The 26,369-nt window shown below is 35.8% G+C and overlaps 1 protein-coding gene across 3 annotated transcripts; it reads left to right on the top strand.

Annotated features, from left to right (window-relative positions):
• Positions 1-619: 619 nt before the first annotated feature.
• Positions 620-25,390, top strand: LOC140164219 (uncharacterized). 3 transcript variants are annotated; one of them, XM_072187465.1, is made up of 11 exons: positions 620-758; positions 2,328-2,463; positions 4,325-4,539; positions 4,952-5,310; positions 6,020-6,141; positions 6,727-6,887; positions 8,280-8,456; positions 9,152-9,315; positions 11,177-11,456; positions 16,810-16,923; positions 22,179-25,390. In XM_072187465.1, the coding sequence occupies exons 2-9, from the start codon at positions 2,352-2,354 to the stop codon at positions 11,178-11,180; spliced, it is 1,314 nt and encodes a 437-aa protein (XP_072043566.1). In that variant the 5' UTR covers positions 620-758; positions 2,328-2,351; the 3' UTR covers positions 11,181-11,456; positions 16,810-16,923; positions 22,179-25,390. The 3 variants fall into 3 exon arrangements, with proteins under 3 accessions (XP_072043566.1, XP_072043565.1, XP_072043567.1); XM_072187464.1 differs by lacking the exon at positions 16,810-16,923 and having other exon boundaries at positions 22,179-25,389; XM_072187466.1 differs by lacking the exon at positions 22,179-25,390 and having other exon boundaries at positions 16,810-17,048.
• The last annotated feature ends 979 nt before the right edge of the window (positions 25,391-26,369 follow it).

Genomic DNA, 26,369 nt, shown 5'->3' with positions numbered 1-26,369 from the left:
AAGGGGAAGACTGGTATACTATGCACACTAATGCACCTGGGCAAAAAACCTGTGGGCTTAGCACAAACAGCAATTCAATGACCATGACTGTGGCCCAACACACAGCATATATGTATAAACCTTTTAGCATCATTCAAAGACACAGTTCTGTACAGGCACAGAACCCTAACCAGCCTACATGTACATAGAACATCGCAGCCTGGATTTTAGCTCTCTGAGATTCATATGGGTAGCCCAGGACAAATAGAGCACTCAGCAAGTATCTTGTCCATGAGGTATTTCAAGCTAGCTCAATTTTTCCACAAAAATAGATTGACACTGCAGGGTCAAACTTCTAGCTCCTTACATTGCAATTTGTTTTGAAAATTTAGTCAGGATACTTTTGTTCACTATTTTACTTTAGCAATGCTGATATAGTTGTGATGATACTTATAGTTGTGATGTTATGAATTTTACAAATACAATTTTTCTGATGTTTCTATTTCATTTATATCTTGTGTGTGTATAAAACAGGATGACAATGATGAGTCTGATGATGAAGTAGATGAAAGCAGATTACCTCCTCCAGACCTGGGAGCTGATGAGGATGAGGAGGGCGATGATGACTACAAAGTTGTTATTGATGATGACGACGAGGAAGATGGTAAAATGAGGAGCAAAGTAAAGAAGAAGAACCATCAGTAGTGTTGAGGCAAAAGCATGCAGGCTCACTGCACCCACAACAAAGATACTCATTGCCAGAGTTTGATATATTTGATGTAAGTTTGACCTCAGTTTTGTTGTTTTGTACCAATTTTGTTGTTGCTTGCTAAAATTAAATAATGATAAAGGAAGATTACCATGCAACAAAGTTAATCAAAATTTTTGCAAGTCTTGCACAATGCATAAGTATACTTTTTACTCTCACATTAGACCAGCCCTAAGAATTTATCCTGGTAGATAATTTCAGGATAAATAAGAAAAATAGCTAAATCTTGAACGCTATATTTTTGAATTGACACTTAAAAGTAGCAATTACTACAACTTAGACAAGTAAGAGGTAAATGTTTCTACAGAAAGAAAGCTATAAATTTACTCTTTTTAGCATATAGCTTTTATACCAAAAGGAACATAGGTTTATAATGTTTTACAAATTAAGCGTACTGCTAACCATCCAGTGCATATTATTTTGCGTACTGCAAACATCCAGTGCGTATTATGGTGCGAATATATGTGATTTTTAAAGCTTAAAAGGAACTTGGCAAAAAATTATAGTGAAATAATTCTTATGAAATCAACCATTTGAGAGTCAGGACCTGTTTTTTAGAACACACTCTAATTGGTCACATCTGACTGACAAGGATTACATGGTGTGTAGTATAGGAAATCATCTATATCCTTATTGCATCCCAAGCCATATACTAATATGTGTGCAGGCCGAGGTGTGGTGGCGCTATGAAAGAGACTCATAACCACATGATAATTGGAGCTAGGATATTGGATTTGAATCCCAAAGCCTATACATGAGTCTCAGAGCAAAAATAATAAGTTTAGTGGTGTTATGGTACTTCAGTTGTCTAACATTGGGACTTAAAGTGATTTTTAGTTTATACATTTTTACCACAAAAAAACACATTTTATGGAGACTGCATATCGATACAAATTTGAAAACTTACTTTTGATTTTAAGACTTTTGGCATATTCCCGATTCAAGAAAAATACTTATACTTAAAGTTTCATAGTGTAACACAGGTGTTACCAGAAAAACACAAAAAACCTTTGTGAACTTGTGCGATGGTTATTTTAAATGTAAGCTGATTAGAGCTCTTAATCAGAGTCCTCATGATTATGACATAAGTTTAGTCTAGTGCACGAAGCATGTACAAACCCTCTGAACAATGAAGTCCTGAGACTGCCTTCCCCTTTTACCACAAAATATTTAATGACCCCTGATATGACCTAGTCCAGTGTAGTGTACAAACCATGCACAAACCCTCTAATCTCTGAAGTCTTGAGACTGCCCCTCCCCTGTGACCGCAAAATATTTAGTGACCAATACCAGCCAAGGATTCACTGGTCTGTCTAGTAAACGTCAGAGAGGGTATGTCATGGTTTAAAGATAACTACTTTATTGAGGCACAGATATTGGTGATTGAGGACTAAATCTTTGCTCACAAGCTAAGCTAGAAATGGTCATCAATATGATATGATGTGCAGTGGTTGTATGCAGTTACATGTATATGCTGAATGAAAAGTTTCTTTAAAATTCCATAAGGGTAACCTCTTTCCTTTCTGAAGAAATTTATTGATAATACTGGTATTTCTGATTAAAAAAACCTTTATTTCAGAATGCCAAACGTCTCGACACAGAAATGCTGAAATCAAGAGCCAAGCTGGGTAAACAAGGCGCCCTCGCACAACGACGAAAACCAACAAAACAGGATCCGTCAAAAAGACAGACATGGATGTTTGGTGATCCAAATGGTATGCTTGTTATCTGGTTTGTTTGTTTGTTTGTTGGTGTTTATGTTTGTTTAGGTATGATGGGAGGATGTTTTATCTGGATTTGCCCAAGTACAGAATGTAAGCATACACCAGAGAAGATATCGGTCACTTCCCATAATGCATTTCTCCCATTTCAGTTTTCTGTACTGACTGGATATCCAGTGCAATATGGGTTGATAGTGACAAGATGTACCTCAGTGAACAGAGCACATCCAGATCTTGCAAACTACAATTTTTATTTCTTGACTATATCGACCCATGTTTAGCCAGTCTATTCTCAAAATGAAAACAGAGGGAACCTGTTATTATTAAGTAATGGGAGTGTCATTTGATGTAATGAGGTGATGTATCATGTTGCAGAGGATTGTGGGAATGGTAAGATGTCTTCTCTGAACATACACATTGATATAAAGAGGAATTCAGGTAAAGGGGTATTGCAGTTGAAGCCGATACACCCCATATTGAAGACATGACCAGATCTCAAATGGAGTCACCCATTCAGGTAACTCTATTTGAAATTCACACTCCCTGTGTGGAAAATTAAGGTAATGTCTTCCATCTAGGGCAGGCATCCGCAAATAGCTGTGCACGAAAAAATCGGAGAAATGAAAATAAAAGTTTTTTGATAATTTTGAAGTGTATTTATCTGTAATTAATATCAATACCTGTTGAAATGAACAAAAAACATGCCAGGAGATCCCTCCTATTTCACTTTCAATGGCCAAAACTACAAGCTTCCGGGGGCACCCCTGCCTGGGGCTTTCCCCTGGCCCCTAACCAGGAGACCATGCGGGCCCTAGACCACATCCATGAGACGATATGCTCTATTTGGGTAGTGGCACTTCATTTTTTAATGTGATACTTCACAGAATATATTTGAGAATGCCTGATCTAGGGGTTGTATGGATTTCAAGTGAATTATCCCATTGACTTCTGTAACTCCAACAGGCAATGGTTTAAAATGCAGCACTAATGTCATTAATTGTGAGAATTTATAATTTGAAACTGATAGTGCTTTCGATGATGGTTTAGAAAGCGCTTCTGGTAAAGCGAAGTAATTAAGTAGCATAGAAGTTTTAATTTTCTATGTAATTAATGTGGATAGCCGTGCATTGAGCGTAATAAGCATGTACGCATTTGTGTGAATGAATATAAACAATAGGGATTTGTTTGGAACTAAGTAATTAGATCAAGTTAGCATTCCCCCTGAATAAGTGTCTGCTTTTGACTTTCCTAACAGTTGAATCACAAGAATGGGCTATTCCAGTTAATTCCATACACCCGTATGGAAGATAATAACTTACTCTTATGAGGTTATATGGATGGATAACTCCATTTGAAATCTACTCCCTCCCCTGTGTAGATGATTAAGGTCATGTTTCACATAAGGTGTGCATGGATTTCAACTGGAATAGCCCAGTGTTGTTTGAAAAACATCAAATAAACAATTCGAGGGTTGACAAACAGAAGGCCTTAACTCAAAAAGTGCCTTTTTGAGAAAAATGAGTAAAAGTAATATTTTGCATTGAGATGTGACCAAGTATTAGTGTGCTATAGATGCAATAGGAATCTGAATTGAGTTAAGGTTAATGATTTTAAGAATCTGTGGGTATTACCTATTATTTTGGTACCAAAATCTCAAAATGGCCAAAAGTGAGTTAAGGCCTTCTGTTTGTCAACCCTCGAATTAACATAAATGCTTATGGTGAAGAAAACAAAGAGCATGATTTAGCAGGTGTCCCAAGACACTTTTTTTTCCAAAAATTATGAATACAGGAATGTTACAGAACAATTTCATGATTATTATATAAATTATGGGTGTGTTTTATGGATGTTGCAGATACAAGTCATCTACTTGGTTTAGAAGGTATAGAAGAAGAAGCAGAAAAAAGTCACACTAAAGCTCCTAGACACAGTGAACCATATGATCTCCATAGACACACAGAGGAAGAATCAACATCACCCTCACATAAACTACGCAAACCTGTAGGTGGTATTGGTGGCCCAATGCTATTGGCTGGACTGGGAGGACTAGGAGGACCTCATATGCTAAAAGTGAGTATCAACCCTCCCTTTCAAGTCAGGAATTAGTCTCCTAAGCAGCCAGTTTGGTTCTGCTCCCTCCACACAAACAGTCTGCTAATGTCCACTTACACCACCATTTCTGATTGGCTATAATCAAGGTCTATTAGAAAGAAGCTTGAAAACAGGTGATCCGGTAACTTTATCACGGACTTGATTGACAGTGGGTTGAACTCCTGGCTGAATAATAATCAGCTGTGAGAGCAGCATCAAAAACCCACTGGTTTAAGGTATAGTGTTGTTGTACAGCAAGACAATTTTCGCAATGTAAATATTTTAAGCAGGCACATGCAGTATTTATGAGAAACTTGTTGTGGGCAACTTCAGAGAAAAAAGAATGAAGAAATTAAGTTAATCAGAATAAAACTTGTTTCCTTGTTTTCAGAAAACTCCTAAAAAGTCACCATTGGAAGACAAACCTCTCTCGTTACCCACACATGATGATGAACCCCCTATACCTAGACAAAGCTCACCAGTACATAAAACCAGCCCCCCTAAAACAAAGACAGACCCCCTAGAATCCACAAAGCCTCCAGCAGTGAAATCACAGCCTCCAAAGCCTACCAAGCCTAAACCAGCAAGACCAACACCAGCATCCAGACCTCTTAAACCAAAGCCAAAACCTAGACACTCAACTGGGGAGGAACTTAATCATGAAATACTCAATGCACAGATGGAGGAAAAAGAAGAAGTGCCAAAGGTTCCAGCGTGGATGGCTGATGCAAAGAAGAGGCTTCCTCCCATGTAAGTAGTATCTTGATGAATCAAGTGAAATGAGCTAAGACCCTGTTTACTCAAAGAAAATCTCAATTTGATTTTGACCCATCCAATTAGGTAGAACCAAAGAGTACCAACTCCACCATGTTTATGTGTCGCTCATGGACCTCCGGAGAATTTTGCTATGCTCCGGACAAACTTTGATTCAATTTGCGTTGTTGTTTGTGTTTTGTTTGTGCGTGTTGTACCAAAAATGTGCGCTAAATGCCGAGTGCGCAATCCTTTGTAACACGCAAGTTTTAAGTACCCAAATCGTCCTTTGATTTGCTGAAAAGCACTTATAGGTTCACCATTTGCTTTCCATGAGAGACAAACCAAAGTGGCGGATTTACCATGTTGTTATACACGGAACAATTTTGAGTTGGTACTCTTTGGTTATAATCACTTAGTTTTAATCCCATTTCCAATTGTGACAGAAGATTGCCATGAACTAGCTGTGTATTGGTGAGGTAGGTTGATGTGATTTGCAGTCAAACGTTTGGACTCACAATAAAAACACAATGGAAATATGTGAAATATCAAATATTTTTGGAACATATATCAGGGTGTTTTTACCACTTGTAGTCATTACCCTTTCCTTTCTCTGCAATGCATTTAGTGAAATAAGAAATATATATGAAAGATGTCAGGGTGTTTTTAACAAATTTAATTCTTTTATTGTTTCATTTCTTTGCAGTTCACCAAGAACAGAAGAGGACTCTACTGTTGCCAAGGAGACCAAACCTGGTAAGAAACCTGTACCAATACCACAATGGAAGCAAGAGTTACTCAAGAAAAAGAAAGATGGCGTGGATACAGGTAGGAAACCAACAGGTTAATCTCAAAATATCAAGAGCTATCTCAAGAACCACTGAACCAATAGTAGGGTTGTTTGTACTCATTTTTATGCATTTTTCATGCAGATTCCAAATATAGTCATGAAAATGTACAATTCTGACATTTTGAATTTTTCAAAACAAATTTGAAATATGTCGTCTGCAGTCGACATTCGTGTGGAGAGAGTTAAAATCCAAGGTGAAATAAACTTACTGTCTGGCCATGATCTGGCCTGCTGTGTGATCTTTCTCTAGCAAATGAGATTTTCCAGTTTGGGACTTTAATTCATACAATATTGTGTTTACATGTATTGATAAACCCCTCACAATGTCTTCAAGATATGCTGTCTACCCTTTGGGTTAAATGAGCTATTCCATTTGAAATCACCTTAATCTCCCGCAAAGGGGTATAAATGTCAAATGGAGTCACCCATTCAAGTAACCCCATTTGAAATTCACACACCCAGTGTGAAAGATTAAGGTCATGATGTCTTCCATAGGGTTTATGGTTTTCAAATGGAATAACCAGCCCCTAATAACTCCTCTATTTTTATTTGACATTTTATAGCACCAAAGCGTCACTCGATGCCTCCTCCCGTTGCTAAGAAACCAGACTTGGGCACAGTACCATTCACAACTATGCCTCAATGGCAGGTGGACTTGGCTGAGAAGAAAACTTTAAGAAAACAAAAAGAAGCTGATATTGGTAGCAAAGAGGAATCTCCAAAGGTTTGTTGCTTGTTTGTTTATTTGTTTGTGAGGCAAAATTAGACTTGTTTTCTGAAAAATATGAAAACATGACCCTTCCATGTACCAAAAATGGTCTAGAAAAAGGTGTCATTGATATAGCAAAAGGCTGAAAATGTGACCGAGTTTCCAGCACATCCCCCCGTATTGTCATTGTACTGAGTACCCCTGATTTTCAGGCTTGTGCCTGAATTATTTCTGTGTTCCAATTTTGTTGTTTTTATTTTTTCCAGGCCTTTTTATACCTTTTTACTCCAAATGTATGTGATATTTCTGGTTTTTAGTTGAACTAAGTGGCTTCTTTTCCAGCACATCCCGTATTGTCATTTGTACTTTCTTAAATGAAGGACAAACTACACTAAATGTGGCCATCCACCCTGAATGGCTGTAATGTTGGCAGAGCTTGTTTTGAGGTATGGTCCATTAAACTTCTCAAAAAACAATACAAAACAAAGGATTTCTTATCTCTTTTATCGATTTTTTGCTATCTAGCAAACAATCAATAAAGGCATGTAATATATCATTGTAAATCCTATTTTAAAGAGAATTTGCTTTTCCAATATCTCAAAAAGTGGAAATACTGGCATTACAGCCCATTTGTAGTAGATACTGACAAATATGGTCCATTCATGGCAGATGGTTACATTTAGTGTAGTTTGTCCTTTATACTATAAAATGAAAATTCATTGCATTGCAGACTAATGTCAAATACGGTTCAATGTGGGCTATTCCAGTTGAAATCCATACACCCGCTATGGAAGATATAACCTTAATCTACCACACAAGGGGTTTAGATTTCAAATAGATTCACCTATTACGGTAACCCTACTAAACTCCCTGTGTGGAAGATATCTTCCATAGGGGGTGTATGGATTTCAGTGGGAATAGCTCCATATACAACCACCTGGGTCTTTGATAGGATTTGACAAGTGCATGAGTGCCTGTCATTTTCACCAAAACTGCCTGTCCAAATTTTAACCATGAAAACAAAAATCAGACCTTTGCCCCTTCTGGGTGGTTCAAACAGTACAAATGGCTATTGCTATAGCCTTGATTTGTTGGTCATGTCTTGTTTTGGTTCAAAGAACTTAATATTCAAACATTTTGAATTTAGCGTATGTCACAGGCATTCAGGCATTAGAATTTTCAGGTTGTAACCCAAATTTCCACACTTCCTTTTAATTTCAGCCTGTTTTTTGGCCTTTTTAGCCAATTTCACACACTTTTTCAGGCTTTTTTCAAACACTTAAGGTTTTTTCATGGATGATCATTCTCATGCCTGGGCATTAATTTTGCATGTCCCAGGAGCAAACTGCCTGTTCAAAATGGCTAGCTAATATAACACCCTGCCAACCACTGTAATTATTTACACAGGTACCAGCATGGAAGAGGGAGGCCGCGGAACGAGCCGCCAGGGTACAAAAAGCGCAAGAAGAAAAGGCCAAGAAAGACAAGGAGCGAGAAGAAAAGATGAAAAAAGAAAAGGAGGAGAAAGAAAAATTAGAGAAGGAGAAAAAAGAGAAGGAAAAGAAGGAAGAATCAGCACCATTGGTAAGTGAATGCTTGTTTGATATGACCATGTTGCTAAGTATAACGTTTTATTGTGAAAGATGTATGGAGGGTGTGTGTTGAGAGGGTGAGAGAGGAGTGCATGTGAGAGGGTGAGAGAGGAGTGCATGTGAGAGTGTGACTGTATGAGGAAGAATGCAGGGTTACTATTTTATTTATTATATATATTTTGTCTTTTAGTAAAAGATCATTATTAATTTTAATTTTTAGTCTATGTACACTAATGTATTATATTTTAAATTAACTTGTGTTTGTTAGTAATATTTTTAATATCCACACGGACATGTGGAAGAACAATACTGTATTGAACATGTTTTTACTGTGTATAAATAAAGCTATTATTATTATTATTATTATTATTATAGAGGACTCCCTTGGTACCAACAGGAATACAGGAAAAATGATACTTTTAGGGTATATCTTTTTCAAGCAAATCTTATGAGACATTGACAATAATTGGTCTCAAAAGTTAAGAAATATGTCTAACCTACATTTGCCTGTAACATATTTTTTGCCCAATAGACCTGATTAATAGTTAACCTTGGTTTATTCTTTGTTAAACTGGTTTTACCAATTGGTGACCATAATTTGGTTTAGTCTTTAATATACAGACTATAATGTTAATCTGGTTTTACCAATTGTTAACCCTGTTTTACTAATTGTTAATCTGGTTTTAGTCTACCATGCAGACAACCTCCTCCACATCAGGGACAATCATTAAAACAGCTCAGAAGATGACGAGAAGAAAGACAAACCTAAATCAACACAATGGAAGGATGAAAACAACGAGAAACAAAAGAAAAATAAAGATGCAGAAAATAAAGCTCCTAAACCTAAAGTGGTAAGTCCACATCTTTGCATATTTGACCAGATCTGGTCCAAGCAGGCTAAAGTCAGCTATTATGAAACATTCTCTTTTTATGTTGAAGAGTGTGGTTAACACGCAGAGCATTACTTCTTATACTTATTTCATACTTTCCTGCTGCTTGTCGCTTTGCCGCTCTGAAGATGATTTTACTTCACTGCGCAGTTGCACCAGAAACGCAGCTAGCAGTGACCAGCGGCAAGCCGATATATCAATCACTCCACCGCTTTGCCGCAGCGGCAGCACCGCCGGTAGTTGAATTCAAATCAACTCAGAGCTGTGCCGCTATGTCGTACCCGTATGAGAACAAAGTACAATTTTTGAGCGGTGCTGAGCGGCAAGAGTGGCTTTCAGAGTCATGTCGCTGCCGTCCTGCGGTGTGTCGCTCCGCTTGCAGACTAGCGTAAGCGGCATGATGAAGTGTCACACCGCTCAGCGGCAGGCAGCAGAAAGAATGAAACCAGCATTATGCTGTCTGTATGTGTCTTATCCATTGACAACTAATCTGAAACAATAATGAAACTGATGAATTTGAATGAAATGTGTAATGGTGCACAAGTAGTTGACCTCAGGTGCTGTATGCTAAAATAATATGAATCCATTTTGTTTTACCACTCTAATTTGCTAACAGAATTACCCATTAAAAGTTGCATGCACACAAGCATGAACATAACTAATATTTCAACTTATTTTTAACAATTTTAACTTAGTTTTATGTCCAAAACAAGCTACCAAAGTGTTCATGAGAGTGTGGTGGTACAGGTTGTATTATCAGTGGTACAGGTTAGAAACCCAATAATACCATGTGATTTGTACTTAGACAAGACCCTGTTCCCCTGTTGTTACTCTCCACAATATAGTGTATAAAATGGGTACATTATGTACAGGGGGGCCGGCCAAGATTGACTGAATTTTGACGTCGTCATTGGTTTTACACGTAAACACAAAAATGTCTCAAATAATTCCAAAAGTGTATGCATGTTATCAAGCACTATTTTATCTGTCTAAATCCGTTGAGGTTCGACAATGAACCTCATTGTAAGTACTGTTTTTTTTTAGAATTTTTTGTTTGAATAATGCACGATATGTTACGATATATACTGAAAATTCCCCCACGTATACCAATGCGACTTGTGGTGTAATGGTTAAGAGTCTCGCCTCCCACGCAGAGGGTCCCGAGATCGATTCCCACCACCGGCAATGATTAAAAAATTTTCTTCTTTTTTCTTTAAATCTAAAATTATTTATTTTCATGTGAAAATGTATACATTGCACTGGTAAATATATTTTTGGCTCAGCTAGAAATGGGTGACCTGATCAACTAGCATCTTCAACAGATAGTTCTACTTTAAGCATTTATCTTTTAAGGGCCTGTTATAAAGAGAGTCATATTATCAATTAAGCCAATCAGGGCTGTGGTGAAAATTGTTGGTAGAGCTTAAAATTGCTAACTGATCAAAAAAGCTTTATTTCGATTGGTTACTCAGGTGATGATATCATGTAATCAACCAATCACAGGCTCTGTAATAGATGCAATCACGTCATACATGATTTGTATCTAATGATTTATACTAATAATTACATGTTAATAGATTTTTAATTTTTTATTAGATCATGTCATAATTCATTCCAATCTAATGATTTATACTATTACACATTAATAGATTTTAACTAATTTGATAGATCATGTCATCATTCCTATCTAATGATTTATACTATTACACATTAATAGATTTTAATTAATTTAATAGATCATGTCATCATTCCTATCTAATGATTTATGTATCACTTTTCATATTTTCTGTTCATTTTATTTCTCATTTTGCCTGCTTTTTAGTTGACTAAGAAACCAGTCTTATCACCTAAACCCAAACCTTCCGCTGTACAAATAAGACAAACAAATAACGACGACACCCCACAATGGAAGAAAGATCTCGTCAAAAAGAGGCGCACCAGCGATTGGCGTAGTCGTTTGCGAAGCGCCAGCATAGACCAAGCTAGCGATCCTACATCGCCAACATCGAAAACTAACAAAGAAAGCAATACATTCAACGAGAATGAACAGAACAGTACAAGTGAGAAGGAAGCTAAACGACATACAATATGCACAATTACAGGTAAGATGATTGATTGATTGATTGATTGATTGATTGATTATTGATTGATTTGTTCTTTGGATTGATTGATCATTTGATTGAATGATTCATTCACTTTGGATTGATTGATTGATCAATTGAATAATTGATCGATGGATTGATTAATTTGTTCGATTGATAGGGCAAAAAAAATAAAGGTTTGTCTCAAAGCTCTCGAGCGGTTTGAAAACAAATGTGAAATGCGATTTTTTTTATTTTTTTTATTCCCGACTTGGTATTTATATGGTATTTTGAGAAAAAAAGTCTGATTTTCGCTGAATTTTTCCGGAAAAACTTTTAAATAACAAAATTTTTGCATTTCTTTTTTTTCAATTCGCGCAATTTTACAAATGCGCGCACAAGCTTTGAGACAAACTTTTTTTTTTTTTTCTTTAATGAATTTTGGATGATCAATGCATTGTTTGAGTGGATAGATTGGTCAAAAAGTCAAACTAGTTGGCTCTTTGATACATTTGGTTTTCTTAAGAATATATTAAGAGAGTAAACTTTTATGATATTTTGTGGCACGATCTGATCCTCTTAGACCAAAAGGCAGGCAATAAAGCAAATATGAATATTGGTACCATAAAAACCCATACCATGGAAATCAACCCAGATGCTATGGATGTAAATATTTCAGCAATTGTGATTGGTTAATGAGTATGTTGGTGATCAAAGATAGTAATTAAGTTTACAAAATAGTCTCCTTTGTCCGGAGTGAGTTGGCTTGCCGTGTGATAGCTTTCAAAATACATTTTGTTTTGTGTTTCATCAATCATACTACCCTAATACAGGTCTATTCTTGAGACATGTATTCCTAATACATTTGAGTGTATTCTTGAGATCTAGGTGTATTCCTAATACATTTGGGTGTATTCCTGAGAAATTTAGGTGTATTCCTAATACATTTGGGTGTATTCTTGAGACATCTGGGTGTATTTGTAATGCAATTGGGTGTATTCCTGAGACATCTGGGTGTATTCGTAATAAATTGGGTGTATTCCTGAGACATCTGGGTGTATTTGGTTATCGAGTAAGGTGATGCATGATGATAATAAGAAATCCCCTTGAGCCTGAGTGAATCAGATAATGTCACATTATCAAAATACATTTTTTCTGTCGTTGTTGGGGAGGAAAACCTCCTAATAGGAGTCCTATGTCCTTGTGGCCCCTGAACATGTTTAAAACAAACTGCCAACAGGTTACACAGGCAGTTTTGCTTTAGACATATTCAGGGGCCAAAGATACATATATAGGAGGTTTTTTCCGCCCAATGACGTTGTGTTTCATCCATCACAACATCATTGTGATCACAGCATACCAACAAAATAGCACTCCTTTGTATTATTTGGCTATTCCAGTTGAAATCCATGTACCCCCCTTGGAAGACATGACCTTAATCTCCCACATAGGGGGTATGTATTTCAAATAGAGTCACCCATTCAGGTAACCCTATTTGAAATTCACACCCCCTGTGTGGGATATTAAGGTCATGTCTTTCATAAGGGGTGTATGGATTTCAACTGGAATAGCTCATTCATACTCGTGCATGGAGATGAGCATATTCGGTGCCATGGAATATTGCATGCTGGGATATGAAAAGTTCAATTCAAATATTTTGCTGTAAACCTTTGGCAAGATAGTACTTCTGTGATGTTAACAAGGCGCTTCTGAAGCATATTATGTGTGCTTTATGCATCTTACGCTTTGTTAATTCAGCCACATTGTGAGTTGCACCTTATCAAATGGTGGAAGTCCGCTCTTGTCAAAGGTTTACAGCAACGCATGATAAATGTGAATTTGCATGATTGTCATTGTGTCGCACAACTTTCCTGAAGCTACATGTAAATGTGTAAAGACAAAACAGAGCATGCTGAGTTTGTGGCACCTGAGGCAATAAGGGTATGGAATTCTGTAGTACCTTATATTCCAGTTGAAATCTACACCACTATGGAAAACATGACCTTTCTTAATTTTCCACACATGAAGTGTAAATTTCAAATGGATTTACCTGTTACCTGACTGGGTCACTCCATTTTCAATCTACACCCACTGTCTGGGAGATTAAGGTAATTTCTTCCATAGGGGGTGTATGAATTTTAACTGGAATATCCTAATAATATGTGAATAAATGCAAGGTCTGTTTATGTATATACCTTATGAAGCCATAGCTACATTTAACTTAGTACCTGCTTCAAAATTGCCTCTAATGTAAATAGTGTTGCAAAATATGTAATCTGTAGTGCCTAATTATATAGTCTATCCCTTTCCCACATCAAAAATGCTGTTTCCAATTGGATTAATATAGCTGAAAATAGGCGTACTTCAAACTGTCTGATTTTGCTCTGCGACATTTTAGTTGTAACACACAGTTTGTGTGCTGCAGCTACATAAGCACTGCACTGAAAAAAATAATAAAGAATACTGACAGTGTAAAGAATAAAGAATATTGGTGCTTGAAGGTGTGAAAATCCTAACTGCTGCTCTGGGACACCTGACTAATTTCAGCCAGGGAAAATATGACACAACATCCAATGGGGGATTAACACAGGACATATAAACAAAGTTAAAAACCAGACTTTCTAAAAGACAAAACTTTTCTTTCTCAAGGGATAAAATTACAGACCTGCTCTCAATATAGTGGAGACCAGCTCTGATCAAATACACTATTGTATCCTTTTGGATCCATCCTTTGGTTCCCTGCTTGTCAGTTGGAACATATTTTCCCTGTTTTTATAATTTCAGACAGTACCGGATATTTGGGACCATGTTATATCCCTTTTGGAAACAGTACTATTAGCTGTTAAAGTCTCCTTGTATTTTATAGGCTAGATGCTAACATCTTTTTCTTGCCAAAAAGCTTTCAGTATTAATTGTAATCAAAGTTGAATTGTTGAAATCCCCTTGACAATTATCACAAAATCACCCCCACACCCCTATGTTTAATTACTGGCAAATGAGGACAGGAAAAACATGATCAAGTTCTTACTATCCAATACACATGTTTGAGTTTAAGCCTCACTGTGGACGTGGTGAGGTTTTTACTCAGTGCGGACTGTGGTTTTGGCTATAATGCTTTCTTAGGACGCTTTATATCTAAAACACTATTTAGGAAGCTTGGAAGTCCACAGTTGCTGTGCGTCCACAGTTGTACAGAGAATTCACATGAGTGTTGATCCTTGTTTGCTCATTATTTATTTGTTGTTCTTTTTTTTCCACCTCATCAATATTTTAGTTTTATCAGCATTTATTATTTTCACTCTTTGCATATACATTTGGCTTTATTTGCTTTAGAATATTAATATTTGCTGTAGAATATTAATATTTGCTGTAGAATATTTAATATTTTCCCTCATAAATACTTCAACGAACATATAATCCACAAAGTGATTTAATTATTCGTATCATTCAAATTATCCTAGAAATTAGTTATAATGTAATCTCGTGAGTGAAAATGTCATCTAGCTTCTGCTGAAATTTGAGTTAGGTATAGTTTTTGATGGAACAATTTTGTCATAAGTTAAAATCAATCTATATACTAGACCCGGTTTGTATGTTGTTGTCCTTTGTACCCCATATTTGGATTATTTTGATAAAATTTGTTTATGATCAAATAAAAACTACCTGTGCATAATACCACATAATTGATTATTAACAACATTAAAATTTATTGGATTTTGCAAATGTCACCTAAACCTAAATGCATTGCAAAACATATTTAAACTGCAGTGGACAGAGAACATACATTTAATTATTCTAGTTTTGGGCACGATGAAACATTGAGCCTGGATCTGCCTTTGGTAATGCCGTTTAGTGCGAATGGGACATCTTTGAACTTTGAAAGCATTAGGACTTGGAAGAAACTGCTTCATTCTGAAAAATGTCAGAAAATGAAAAAATAAAATTATATGAAAAAACGATATAAAGGTATGATAATTATGTGAAAATAGTGCTTTAATTGTTACCTTTAATTGTTACCTTTTTTTTTGCAGTTTAGCCAGTAATATTTTAAAATAATTTCATGCCTATTATTGCCATGGTCTTCAGCTTGAACTTATTGGGGTTCTCATTATATGGGCTATTCCAGTTAAAATCCAAACACCATATGGAAGACATGATCCCTTATCTCCTGCACAGGGAGTGTAGATATCAAACAGAATCACTAACACCGTTTAGATTTCAAATGGAATAGCCAGTCTATGTTCTCTTGCTGCTGTAATTGACCAGTAAAATTAAATGATAAATAAAAAGTGAAACTGGTAATGATGCAACATCAGTAGTCATATAATTATACTTCTTAATTCTATATTAAAGCTGTGTAAGACTAGGAATAAAGTTAGTCTTTTTCAAAGATCCTCATGATTCATAGTGAGAGGGCAAGGTGAGTTTCAAAGGTTGGGAATTTTCATCAGTTAGACTGTAACCCAGACTAGATTAAATAGTAGTCTTCATGCATGTAAGAGCTGCATGAAATTAAATAATGACCCACATTAGGGGGATATTTGTTTTACTATAATTATTACTTTTTTCAAATTTTTATAATAATCATTGATTTAGAAGTTAAGGTATATACTTAATATATAACAAAAAAGAAACAAATTTATTCCATGTTCACTACTAATATATATACTAAGATATATATAATTAGCTATTTTACCTATAATCTCAGCTTAAAATAAAGATGAATCTTACCTATTCAGATTAGTGTAGGTCCAGTGACACATGATTGTAAATTCAACCCTAAATATGTTGAATGTTGTAGTCTGAACTCTTAACGTGTCATAAGCATGATAGTGAATTTCTTGTTATGTGTTTATGTAGCACCTCTTCCTTGAAGTGAATGTTGTTTGGTAAAGTAAGATTCGTGTACATGTATATTGTTATCATTACTACACATGGATCAGAAGTATAGCACAATGCTCTTTGGTAGATGATTGGAACTGTTCCTCTCAGTGTGGGCAGAGATGAGTTATCCACCCCTATAAATATGTCTGCTCGTAACCCTGCTGCTTTTTTTTTTCCATGGTTCTGTAAAATTTGTTTTTTGGCTGATATTTTGTTGTGTTATATAGATGTCATTTTCTTCTGTCTTATTTCTTATGTATACATATAAAGTTAACATTATTATTCCATTTCACTTCATCGATAAGTTTTGTAATTATCATTATCATCATTAAGATTCACAAGTCACCAATACTCTTTGTTATTTCTTGATTACTTTTATAATTATGATCATCATCATGAAAGAGTCACAAATATCATCTTTGTTATCTCTTGGTTACGGTCATTCTATTATTTTGTTCCACCCTGTATGTTTTGGTTTAACACCCTGTAGATTTACCTGTGAAAATTCCACGTAACCCTCCACCAGGCCACGTGCCGCAGTGGAAAGTAGATTTAGAACGGAAGAACCGACGATTAGCCGATCATATGTCAAATAACGACACAGGTGGGTGATTGGTGTTGTCATGACGATAGTGCTGCTGCCATATTGTAGGCATGAAATCAAATTGGTGTGCTGTAAATTTGTGGACAAAAACAAATAAGCATTTATTTTGTCAAAAAATTTAAATAACAAGTATGAGAATGAGTATTGTTTAAATTTATAAAGAAACTTGTGTTAGAATATAGGCCTATAGTTTCAATTATAAATGTGCTAATGTGAGTTTGTTTGCACTATTGTGTGTTCTGCGTGTCTATATTTTTCCATTTATATTTGTTGTAAACCTTTTGTCACAAGACATGTAGTTCATGAACCAATCAGCTATTCAATATGAAATCCATACACCCCGTATGGAAGACATGACCTCAATCTTCCACACAGGAAGTGTGGATTTCAAATGGGGTTACCTGAATGGTTGACTCCATTTGAAATCTACACCTCTATGGAAGATAAGATCATGTCTACCATAGAGGGTGTATGGATTTCAACTGTAATAGCCCATTATAGCACATAATATTCATCATCATCAAAATCAAGGGGTTATAGTGCAAGAAAGCCCAACTATAATGGCTGCTATGTGTCATAATAATAATAGCTGCCATGTGGCAATACAGACCAATCTTTCCATGAAGTGCAGAAGACAAAACTGCTATGCACACAACATGTACATGTATTCTTATGGTCTTTCCCATAACGCGAAGACATACAATGCTGGCATGATTTGTTAGACACCCACGATCGAACAATCAACCCTCATGAATATGCAAGAATTCTCAGCATACAAAGCATGGAACTTTGCCTATTGGTGAACAGTCTGTATATTTTTGTGTAGGAATATAGTAGGCAGGGTTTGTCAACTGTCTATAGGGCAGCTATTGCAGATAGGGCCTTCCTGTATAAACCCCTCAAAATGGTGATCTAACTCATTTACACACATACTGTAGCTTCTAGGTGATCAGTGTTGACATTATCATGTGGTAATAATCAATCAGTGGATTACATTGGGTGTATTTTAGGGAGCACCATGCAAACATAAACTTCATATAGTTCAAGATAGAGATCATTGAGGACCCAGTATGACCGTTAAGTTGTGTATTATATTGCAATGTTTTTAGAGGAGGGTATTTAATTACAGATTCTGTGTGGTGTCACAAGGGCAACCTTTAATTTAAGATTTTGCCTGGTGCCACGAGGGCAACCTTTGGCAAAATGAGTTGAACTTGTGGTCAAGGGTATTAATATTTTCAAATGCTTTAATCAAGGTATAGAATATCACATGTTGTTCCTCTGGTCCCAAGGAATAAAGAAAGAAATGGTTGGTGTGTCTTCAGGATGCCTGCAGGTTAATAGTCAATAATATAGTCAATATAGGTCAAAGTATACAATTAAAATGTACATGGGTCAAATTTTCAAAATGCTCCTAATTGAATAAAAATAGTATCAAATTATTTGTTAAACAATTTTTTACTTTACAAAGAAGATACAGTTTGCTATATTTGAGAAGTCATCTAAAATCTTGGCTTTAAGTTCTACATCCCTATAGAGTATATGACAATTCATAAACATAACACAAAATTATACTTCATCTCTTTTTCTGGGTCAAATGGCGCAGGATTATGCTGATGTGGTCTTGACATTCTTGACTGCTTGTAAATTGATATATTTATTGCTTGCTTATAACATCTCAATACATGACTTGCTTAATTGCTTGATGTAAAAGCTTTTTTTAATAAAAGATTGAAATATGAATTATTCACAAACTTGTTGAATTATTCATATTTTATATATTATTGCTTGGTTCACACTTGCAGGTCTCAATGTCTTTATAACTACTGTATAAGTGGTAATTTTCGCAAGAGTTTTTTATTCCGCTGATTTCACGAATGGAGTTCCATCCACAATATTAACACCTCATGAATATATGAATAATGTAACTGTAGGGCAAAACTGGGGAATCTTAAAATAACGATTGCAAAAATGTCCCTCACGAAAATTGCCAATTATAACTTGATCCAATGAGCTATTCCATTTGAAATCTGCCATACCCCAGTGGAAGACTTTGGCTAAACTCCATGAGAACTACCTGCCGATTGGCGAAAAAGAAGTTTTCATTATCAAATGGACCAATCAGCAACATTGTTAGAATAATTTCACCACACAAATAATTGGGGTGAATTATTTGCAAAGCTCCATTCTGATTGGTGATTAAAGTAAAGATATCATGTAATTGACCAATCAGAGGTAATGTTAGATCAGCAGGTAGTGCTCATGGGGTTAATATTCCACAGGGGGAGTGTAGACTTCAAAGAAAATAACCCAGTGCTGGATGTTTAGAAGTTTATTACATGATTGAGTTCAGATTGAGTAAAACAATGCCCAGTAATTCAATCTGGGGTAGCGAGTTTGATAAGTTTGAACTTACAAATTATTAATAAGCTTGTTAATTATTTATTATAACCTTTTTGCTTGCATCTCACACTCCAATGTCTTATGGTCACTGTTTGCTTAAATGCTTGATCCTAAAAGCATTTATTGGATTTATGAATTATTCATAAGCTCATTGAATTATTCATAGGTCTACAGCTTTATTGCTTCATTTGCTTACATCTTACTCTTCATCATGATTGTGCTTATGCTTTATGCTTAATTAGAGATGTTATGAATTTATTCATACGCTTAAATATTATAAACTGCTGTGTTGTTGCTTACAACTTGAAAAAATGAGAAAAGAAATGAACAAAAGGAGCCAGTCTTCAGCAACTGTGCCATACCAAAGATATGAAAGAAAATACATTGCATAAAAAAATTTCTTTCTTGCAACCAAAGTAAGTGTTCTCCTGTTCAACATGCATATATACAGTGATGGGAAGTCACTATATACATTATGAGTGTTGTGAGGAAAATGTCGCATAAAGCCTATCTGTGAACATTGAATTCATGATATGGGGTAGCAGGCAAGTTGATCACTAACTTAAACATGAGCTCTAGGATCTGATAAGAATTGAGTACTCAAGTGGTACAATAAAGGTACTACAGGGTTACTACTAAGTTCATGACTTCAACAAGGAGGATTGTGACTTTGCAGCTAAATGAGTACAGATAGGCCCTCAGTAATATGTGCTGAACTTTTTTAAGTTCTGTGAATACAACCTTTTTCTAATTTTTATCAGAGTTTACCACCTATAGGGAGCATGGTGGCCGAGTGGAACGGGCTCCGACTCACAATCAGAAGGTTGCGGGTTCGAGCCCCACCGATGCCATCGTGTTGTGCCTTTGAGTAAGGCACTTTATATCGATTATTCCTCTCCACCCAGGTGTATAAATTGGTACCGGCATTCTTAAATGCTGGTAAGGTAACAGACTTGCTGTGGAGGAGGTGTAGCGATCGCCCACAGCAACATTTCACGGTGGAGTCTGACCTAATCGCTAACGAAAGAGAGATGGACATTCCGTCTTGTAAAAAATGCAGGTTTGCATCCTTTACCTTTTTTTTACCACCTATTTGAATATACCAGTTGTATCATAATGATTGGTACATAACCATCAGGGGCCCGTTTCACAAAGACTTAAATTAATCTTACTATTGATTTAATTGACATGTGGTAAATCAATAGTCTGTATTTTTAGTTTGTTGGTTGGGTTTTTTCATGACTTCTCTCTGGTCCGAAGGGTAGCGAGTCTGAAGGTTCTCTAGTCCAAAGGGTCGCTAGTCTGAAGGTTCGCTAGTCCAAAGGGTCGCTAGTCCGAAAACCAAATTAAGTTCGTTAATCCGAAGGTGCTCTAGTCCGAATATAGAATACGGGTTAGGGTTTAGGGATAGGGTTTGCGAGCCTTATTCTATATTCAGACTAGAGAACCTTATTTTTTGGACTAGCGAACCCTCGGACTAGAGAACCCAATATTCGGACTAGCGAGCCTTTTTCAGAATTCGGACTAGCGAATAGTAAATTAAGTGTTCAGACTAGCAAACCTTCGGACTAAGGAGCCTTCTGACTACCGTTGGACTAGAGAATTGTTGCCATTTTTCTTTCTTTTTTTTTGCTTTTTTGATCAATGTAAGCAAGGTTTTATTAATAACAAAACATAATCATACACATATAGCATGGTTTCACCATAACAATGCATGTTTAATATTGCATGTTAATATGTGCAATTATGTATGTATGCAAAGATTCATTAATATAATATGTTGTTTGTTGTGGGGTGTGTGTGCGGGTGTGGAGTGGGGTGTGCGTCAGAGTTTGACAGCAAACGAGGACACAAGACTTTTTACATATAAGCTGTGGACCTACCTGCAATCAAACACAGTCTTCTGCTGGGGGTATGCAGTAGGGTGCAATTTAATGCTAAATGCATTTGAGAGATACGTCCTCCATTCTGCAGTTGCAGAGCATATCATGAAGTATGGTGTGTTTAAGTTTTGGTGGGTGGGTGTGCCTACATGCATGCTTATGTGGTTGAGAATGGACGAAAAGAGAGGATACATTTGTGCGTGTGTTTTCACCTACAAACATGGACTTTGAGTCCTCGCTTATATGTAGTGAAAAACCACATGTAGCGAACCGTAGAGTCCATGTTCGTAAGACAGTGGCAGATGGTGATATACAGCATAACTTTGTATATGAGGTAGGGTCCTATATCATAGGTGCAACACCAGGTCCACAGTTAATCGATCAACTGTCATAATTCAACACAGAAGTCCACATTTGGGTTGGTCCACAGTTTAACGGTTAACACCCACACAAACAATACAGGTCCACTGTTGTCGGTGAAAGTGAGTAGGGGTGCGTACGTGTTTGCCGACAAACGAGGACACACAAGATTTTTCACCCTCAACTGTGGACCTACTTCCAACCGAGGACTGTCCTCGGTCTCAAACTGCTGCAAAAGACCTCAAATGCATGCTAGATGCTTTAAATGCTATTTGCCTGACACCGAGGACCACACGTGTAAAAACTACCGTCCACAGGGTGATGGCTAAAATTCCGTTTTGTATTATACACAAAAAAAATCCGCCATTTTAGTCCACGGTTAGGCGATGAAAACATCATACACACGTCCTCGGTTAGATAGCAAAACACAATGTCCACGTTTGGAGGCAAACACAGACAGGGGTGTGTATGTGTGTGTTAGTGGCAGTGCATATGATGTTTTCCTATCTATCAATTTCACATGTATCATATCCATACAAGTTGCAATATTACATGTTTGTATAATCCCAAATCAGTCATTCTAATAATATCTTTCTGATTTTTCCACAGTTCCAGACAACTGATGCAGTGTTTCCATAACATGTTGAAGGAGTGTTCTATATTTTACTTACTTTTGGTAAACTGTAAGACAGGTGGCTGTCTGTAATCAGCCTGTAAAATGGTTATTATCAGATATCCAACTTATGATGTGATCAAGCAATGGCTATTCCATTTCAAATCCACACACCCCCTGTGGAAGATTTCAGTGCCATATCAATTCCAGGAATTTTAAACTATTGAATATGGTTGGAATTCCAAAATCTACCATAGTGGGGGTGTGCTTTGCAAATGGAACAGCCCAATGTGTCCAACAGGCTAATCCATTAAAAATCTACACTCGCCATTGTGGAGGAGTTTTGAAATATATCTTCCACAGGAGTATGAATTTCAAATGGATTTAACATATTAACCAACTCTTATTTGAAACTCATCCTCTCTCTGTTGAAGCTTCATGTTGAATCTTTCTCATCAGACGGTGTATGAAATTCAAATGGAGCTGCCTAAAGTGTACATTCCATTTGAAATTTATACCCCAACACATGGAAAATATTTGCAAAATCTTCCACAGAGGTAGTGTATATTTTAAATGGAATAGCCCAATGTTAGCAAAATTGATATGGTTGAAAAGGGTCATTTTATTCCTCTCTTTATTGTTTCCAACGACATAAAACTTAACTTTTCTCAGGAACAATGAGAAAATTGGAAGAAAGATGACAAACACATTTAGTTCAATAAGGGATTCCTTGATTATATTGCAAATAATACTTATTGAATTGGTATGCACCTGTTATTTAGCTTATGCACTCAATAGAAGTGGTGGATGTGATGGAGGAAAATGGATCTAACACCTGACATATCATGGTTGAACATTAAATTCATGATCGCAAGTGTATTTTTTTGTATGGAGCAAAAGTGAAATTGGGACAAAATATGAGTTCTGTCCTCACAAAATGAGCGGAAAGTCGCCTGGAAAGAAAAGGCAATATGGTTAATTGAATATGCCAGAAAACAAGAATTCTTCTTTGCAATTTTGATCAAGTAAGGGAGTAATCCTGGCAAGATATGTCATTTTTTTTAAAGCTTATGATCCAGTGATTTTGAACTCATAAATTCAAAAATAAAGATTTGCAACTTCCCTCTCATTTTGTGGACAGCAAGTCTAATATCGTCATTGGGCAGGAAAAACCTCCTACATGTGTCATTGGCCCCTGAACATGTTTAAAACAATACCTCCTATGTAAACTGTTGCCAATTTTGTTTTAAACATGTTCAGGGGCCACAAGCACATAGGAGGTTTTTCCTGCCCAATGACGAATATGATCTGATGCAGCCATATATGCAGGCCAAAGGAGGGGATTCTGACAGTTGAGTTATTGCCATTATAAACTTGCCAAGTAAACCAAAATCCTTAACATTCCTAGCACCTATAGTTGCTGAGTAATGAGCTCTTATGATGCTAATTTCCTTTTGTATTTTGTTGGCATTTTCTCCCTTTTTGGCTGTATCTCAATTCACAATAACCGCCTTTGGCATGGCTAGATCATCAGATATGGGTGGCATTCATGGGTAAATACATAGTTTGGCTGAAGCCAGTAACATTTATCTGCCATGATAAACATAATATCCATGATAGAGCTGTTATTAAAGGTCTTTGTGTACCTTTACATGTGAATTAGATTTGAATGTTACCAAATGGATTGGTACCTATCAGTGTTCACAAACAAGACTGCCATACCACATGCAATACACTAATATGGTGTATAAAAAATGAATGAATACAATTGAATATTAACTTGAATTCATAGTTAGGTTGAACTTAAGAATGAGGAGTAAGCTGTTTCATCTTGCAAAACAAAAATATTTTTAATTCAAATAATTTAGTTGTGTATTTTTCTGGAATCAGAAGTAGTCTCGTAAACTATACAACCTGGTTGCAAATTGGATCCAATATGTTTTATTCGGGCGAGGTAGTCTCTGTAACAAGCATAAAACTGTTGGATACCAAGCATGTCATACACGTTGAATACAATATTAGAATGAATTTGCATAACATCACACATTATGGAACCCTCATCAGGTCATTAATATTTGTAAGATATTTATGCAGGACAGTAATTAAAAAGGATTTTTACATTCCTATATATCAACAAAATGGAAAAAAAACTTCCAAATGGAAAAAAGAATTCTTCTTCATATGTCATCAACTCAATTTGAAAATTGCGTTCATTTTTTCCACTATTAATTCATCAAAAAATTGCACACAAAGTATAACACATAAATTATTAAAATAATTGTGGGAAACTGTCAGGGTAATGACGTGTTGTATATTATGCATTCCTTTATTTATACAGCCCTGATGCTGTATTAAGGTAAATTCCCTAATTGTTCAGGTTATATGTGCCATGCATGTAGTGTATACAAGCTTGAAAGTAGAAGTGATAAACAATCACACTAATTGGCTGATCAACAATCATGGCAACAAGATGATTGATATTGGTAGAGTTTAAACCTATACACACAACTAAAATTGTTCACTTACGTGAGCTTTCGACACAACGACTCTGTGTCTTTTTCAAACTGATGGTGATTGATCATTGAGCGCCTAGGTATAGAAGTGACAGGGACTTCACCTTTTCTACGCTCGGAGAGCCACTGCGTATCCAGAACTCTGAAGAATTAGAAATTTACCTTACATAATAATAAATTGCAAAGTTTAAAGACATTGACTTAAATATATTGATTAAACATCAAAAAGAGACTTTTATATGAGAAGACCAAAGTATGTATCAAACATGAATCATCATTCCTTTGTTTCCAAGTCAAATTTAAATTTTCATTCCTGTTTCTTTTATGTTTCCAAATTTGTTGACCATTAATTCCTTCAAAACAGACATCTTGATGATGTCTATATTAGTGCCTTGAATCACTATTGTGTCTTGTACATGTAATAAAAATATTAAATGTAAACTGTAGTTCCATTTCAGGTCATATTTAACAAAGCCATTCCCCATTAGAGCCATATTACATTTTTCCGCATAAAGCGTTTCTGCTCCATTTTAATGCTCTGCGTGCTAGCCATGCGCTTCAACGGAAACAGTTGAAGTTTTGAAATATTTTATCAAAATATCAAGAGCTATCTTAAGAACCACTGAACCAATACTAGGCTTGTTTGTACTCATTTTAATGCATTTTTCTTTCTGATTCCAAATATGGTCATGAAAATTAACATTTCTGACATGTTCTTAACACTGAACATGTTCTTGTTGATGTTTAGTAGGCTCTTAATATCCATATAAAGGTCACATATGATCTTAAGAAGGTTCAAACATTTTATCTTGATTATTTTCGGGATTCTATATATTTTTGCATTCCAATGCTTTATACTGGTACAAAATATCACCTATTGCTTATCTAAACCTTGAATTTTATTACCAAGTCTATAATTTTGTAATGATAAATCACAGGTGGTTGCACCATAGTGGGTGTAGCCCTCTATATGGTACCGATGAATCAAACTGCCTCTGAAAAAATGACAACTATTATTTGCTAGGCACTCATGCTGCAAGGGCCTTGAATTGCAAAGCTTTTAATATGAAAAGCTTTAAGGTTTGCTTTGCATGTAAAAAATTGAAATCTGTTTTGCTAGCAGTATCAGTATGACTGGATACTAGTAAATCATTCCAATACCAAAATACAGATGTCAGTTCTGTTTCAACTATTTTATAAAACTGTCTAAATGTCTTACGTACACGTAGTAGCAAGAATTTAATATTGCACTATTAATAATGGGATATTGCTGTGTTTTTTACAATTTGTGTATTAATCCTATGGTGAATGAGACATACTTAGGTCGTTATATATATTTATGAAATTATTATTTTTCATAATATTTCAATTTTATTTTGTACAACTTTAAACTACATAGACCTTTACTTTGTATATTTTCTGCTGATCATTTTGATAGGATTGAAATGTGTTTCACACAATGAAATTAGTGTTCATATACTCAATACGGACAGTTTCTTTATGTCATGGAAAATGTGGTCAAGTTACAATGTAATATAGTCTGCTATTTAAGTAAGTGTCAAATGTGTAAAGTTTGCTAAATGTAAAGTCATTGTAGATTTCATATTAGGAATCTCACATCAAATATTTCTCAAATTGTCAACCCATCAGTATATTTTCATTCTGGGTATCTGT

This window comes from Amphiura filiformis, chromosome 11 (genome assembly GCF_039555335.1).
Source record: "Amphiura filiformis chromosome 11, Afil_fr2py, whole genome shotgun sequence".
Classification (NCBI taxonomy): domain Eukaryota; kingdom Metazoa; phylum Echinodermata; class Ophiuroidea; order Amphilepidida; family Amphiuridae; genus Amphiura; species Amphiura filiformis.
This window is presented reverse-complemented; position numbering and strand designations above follow the sequence as displayed.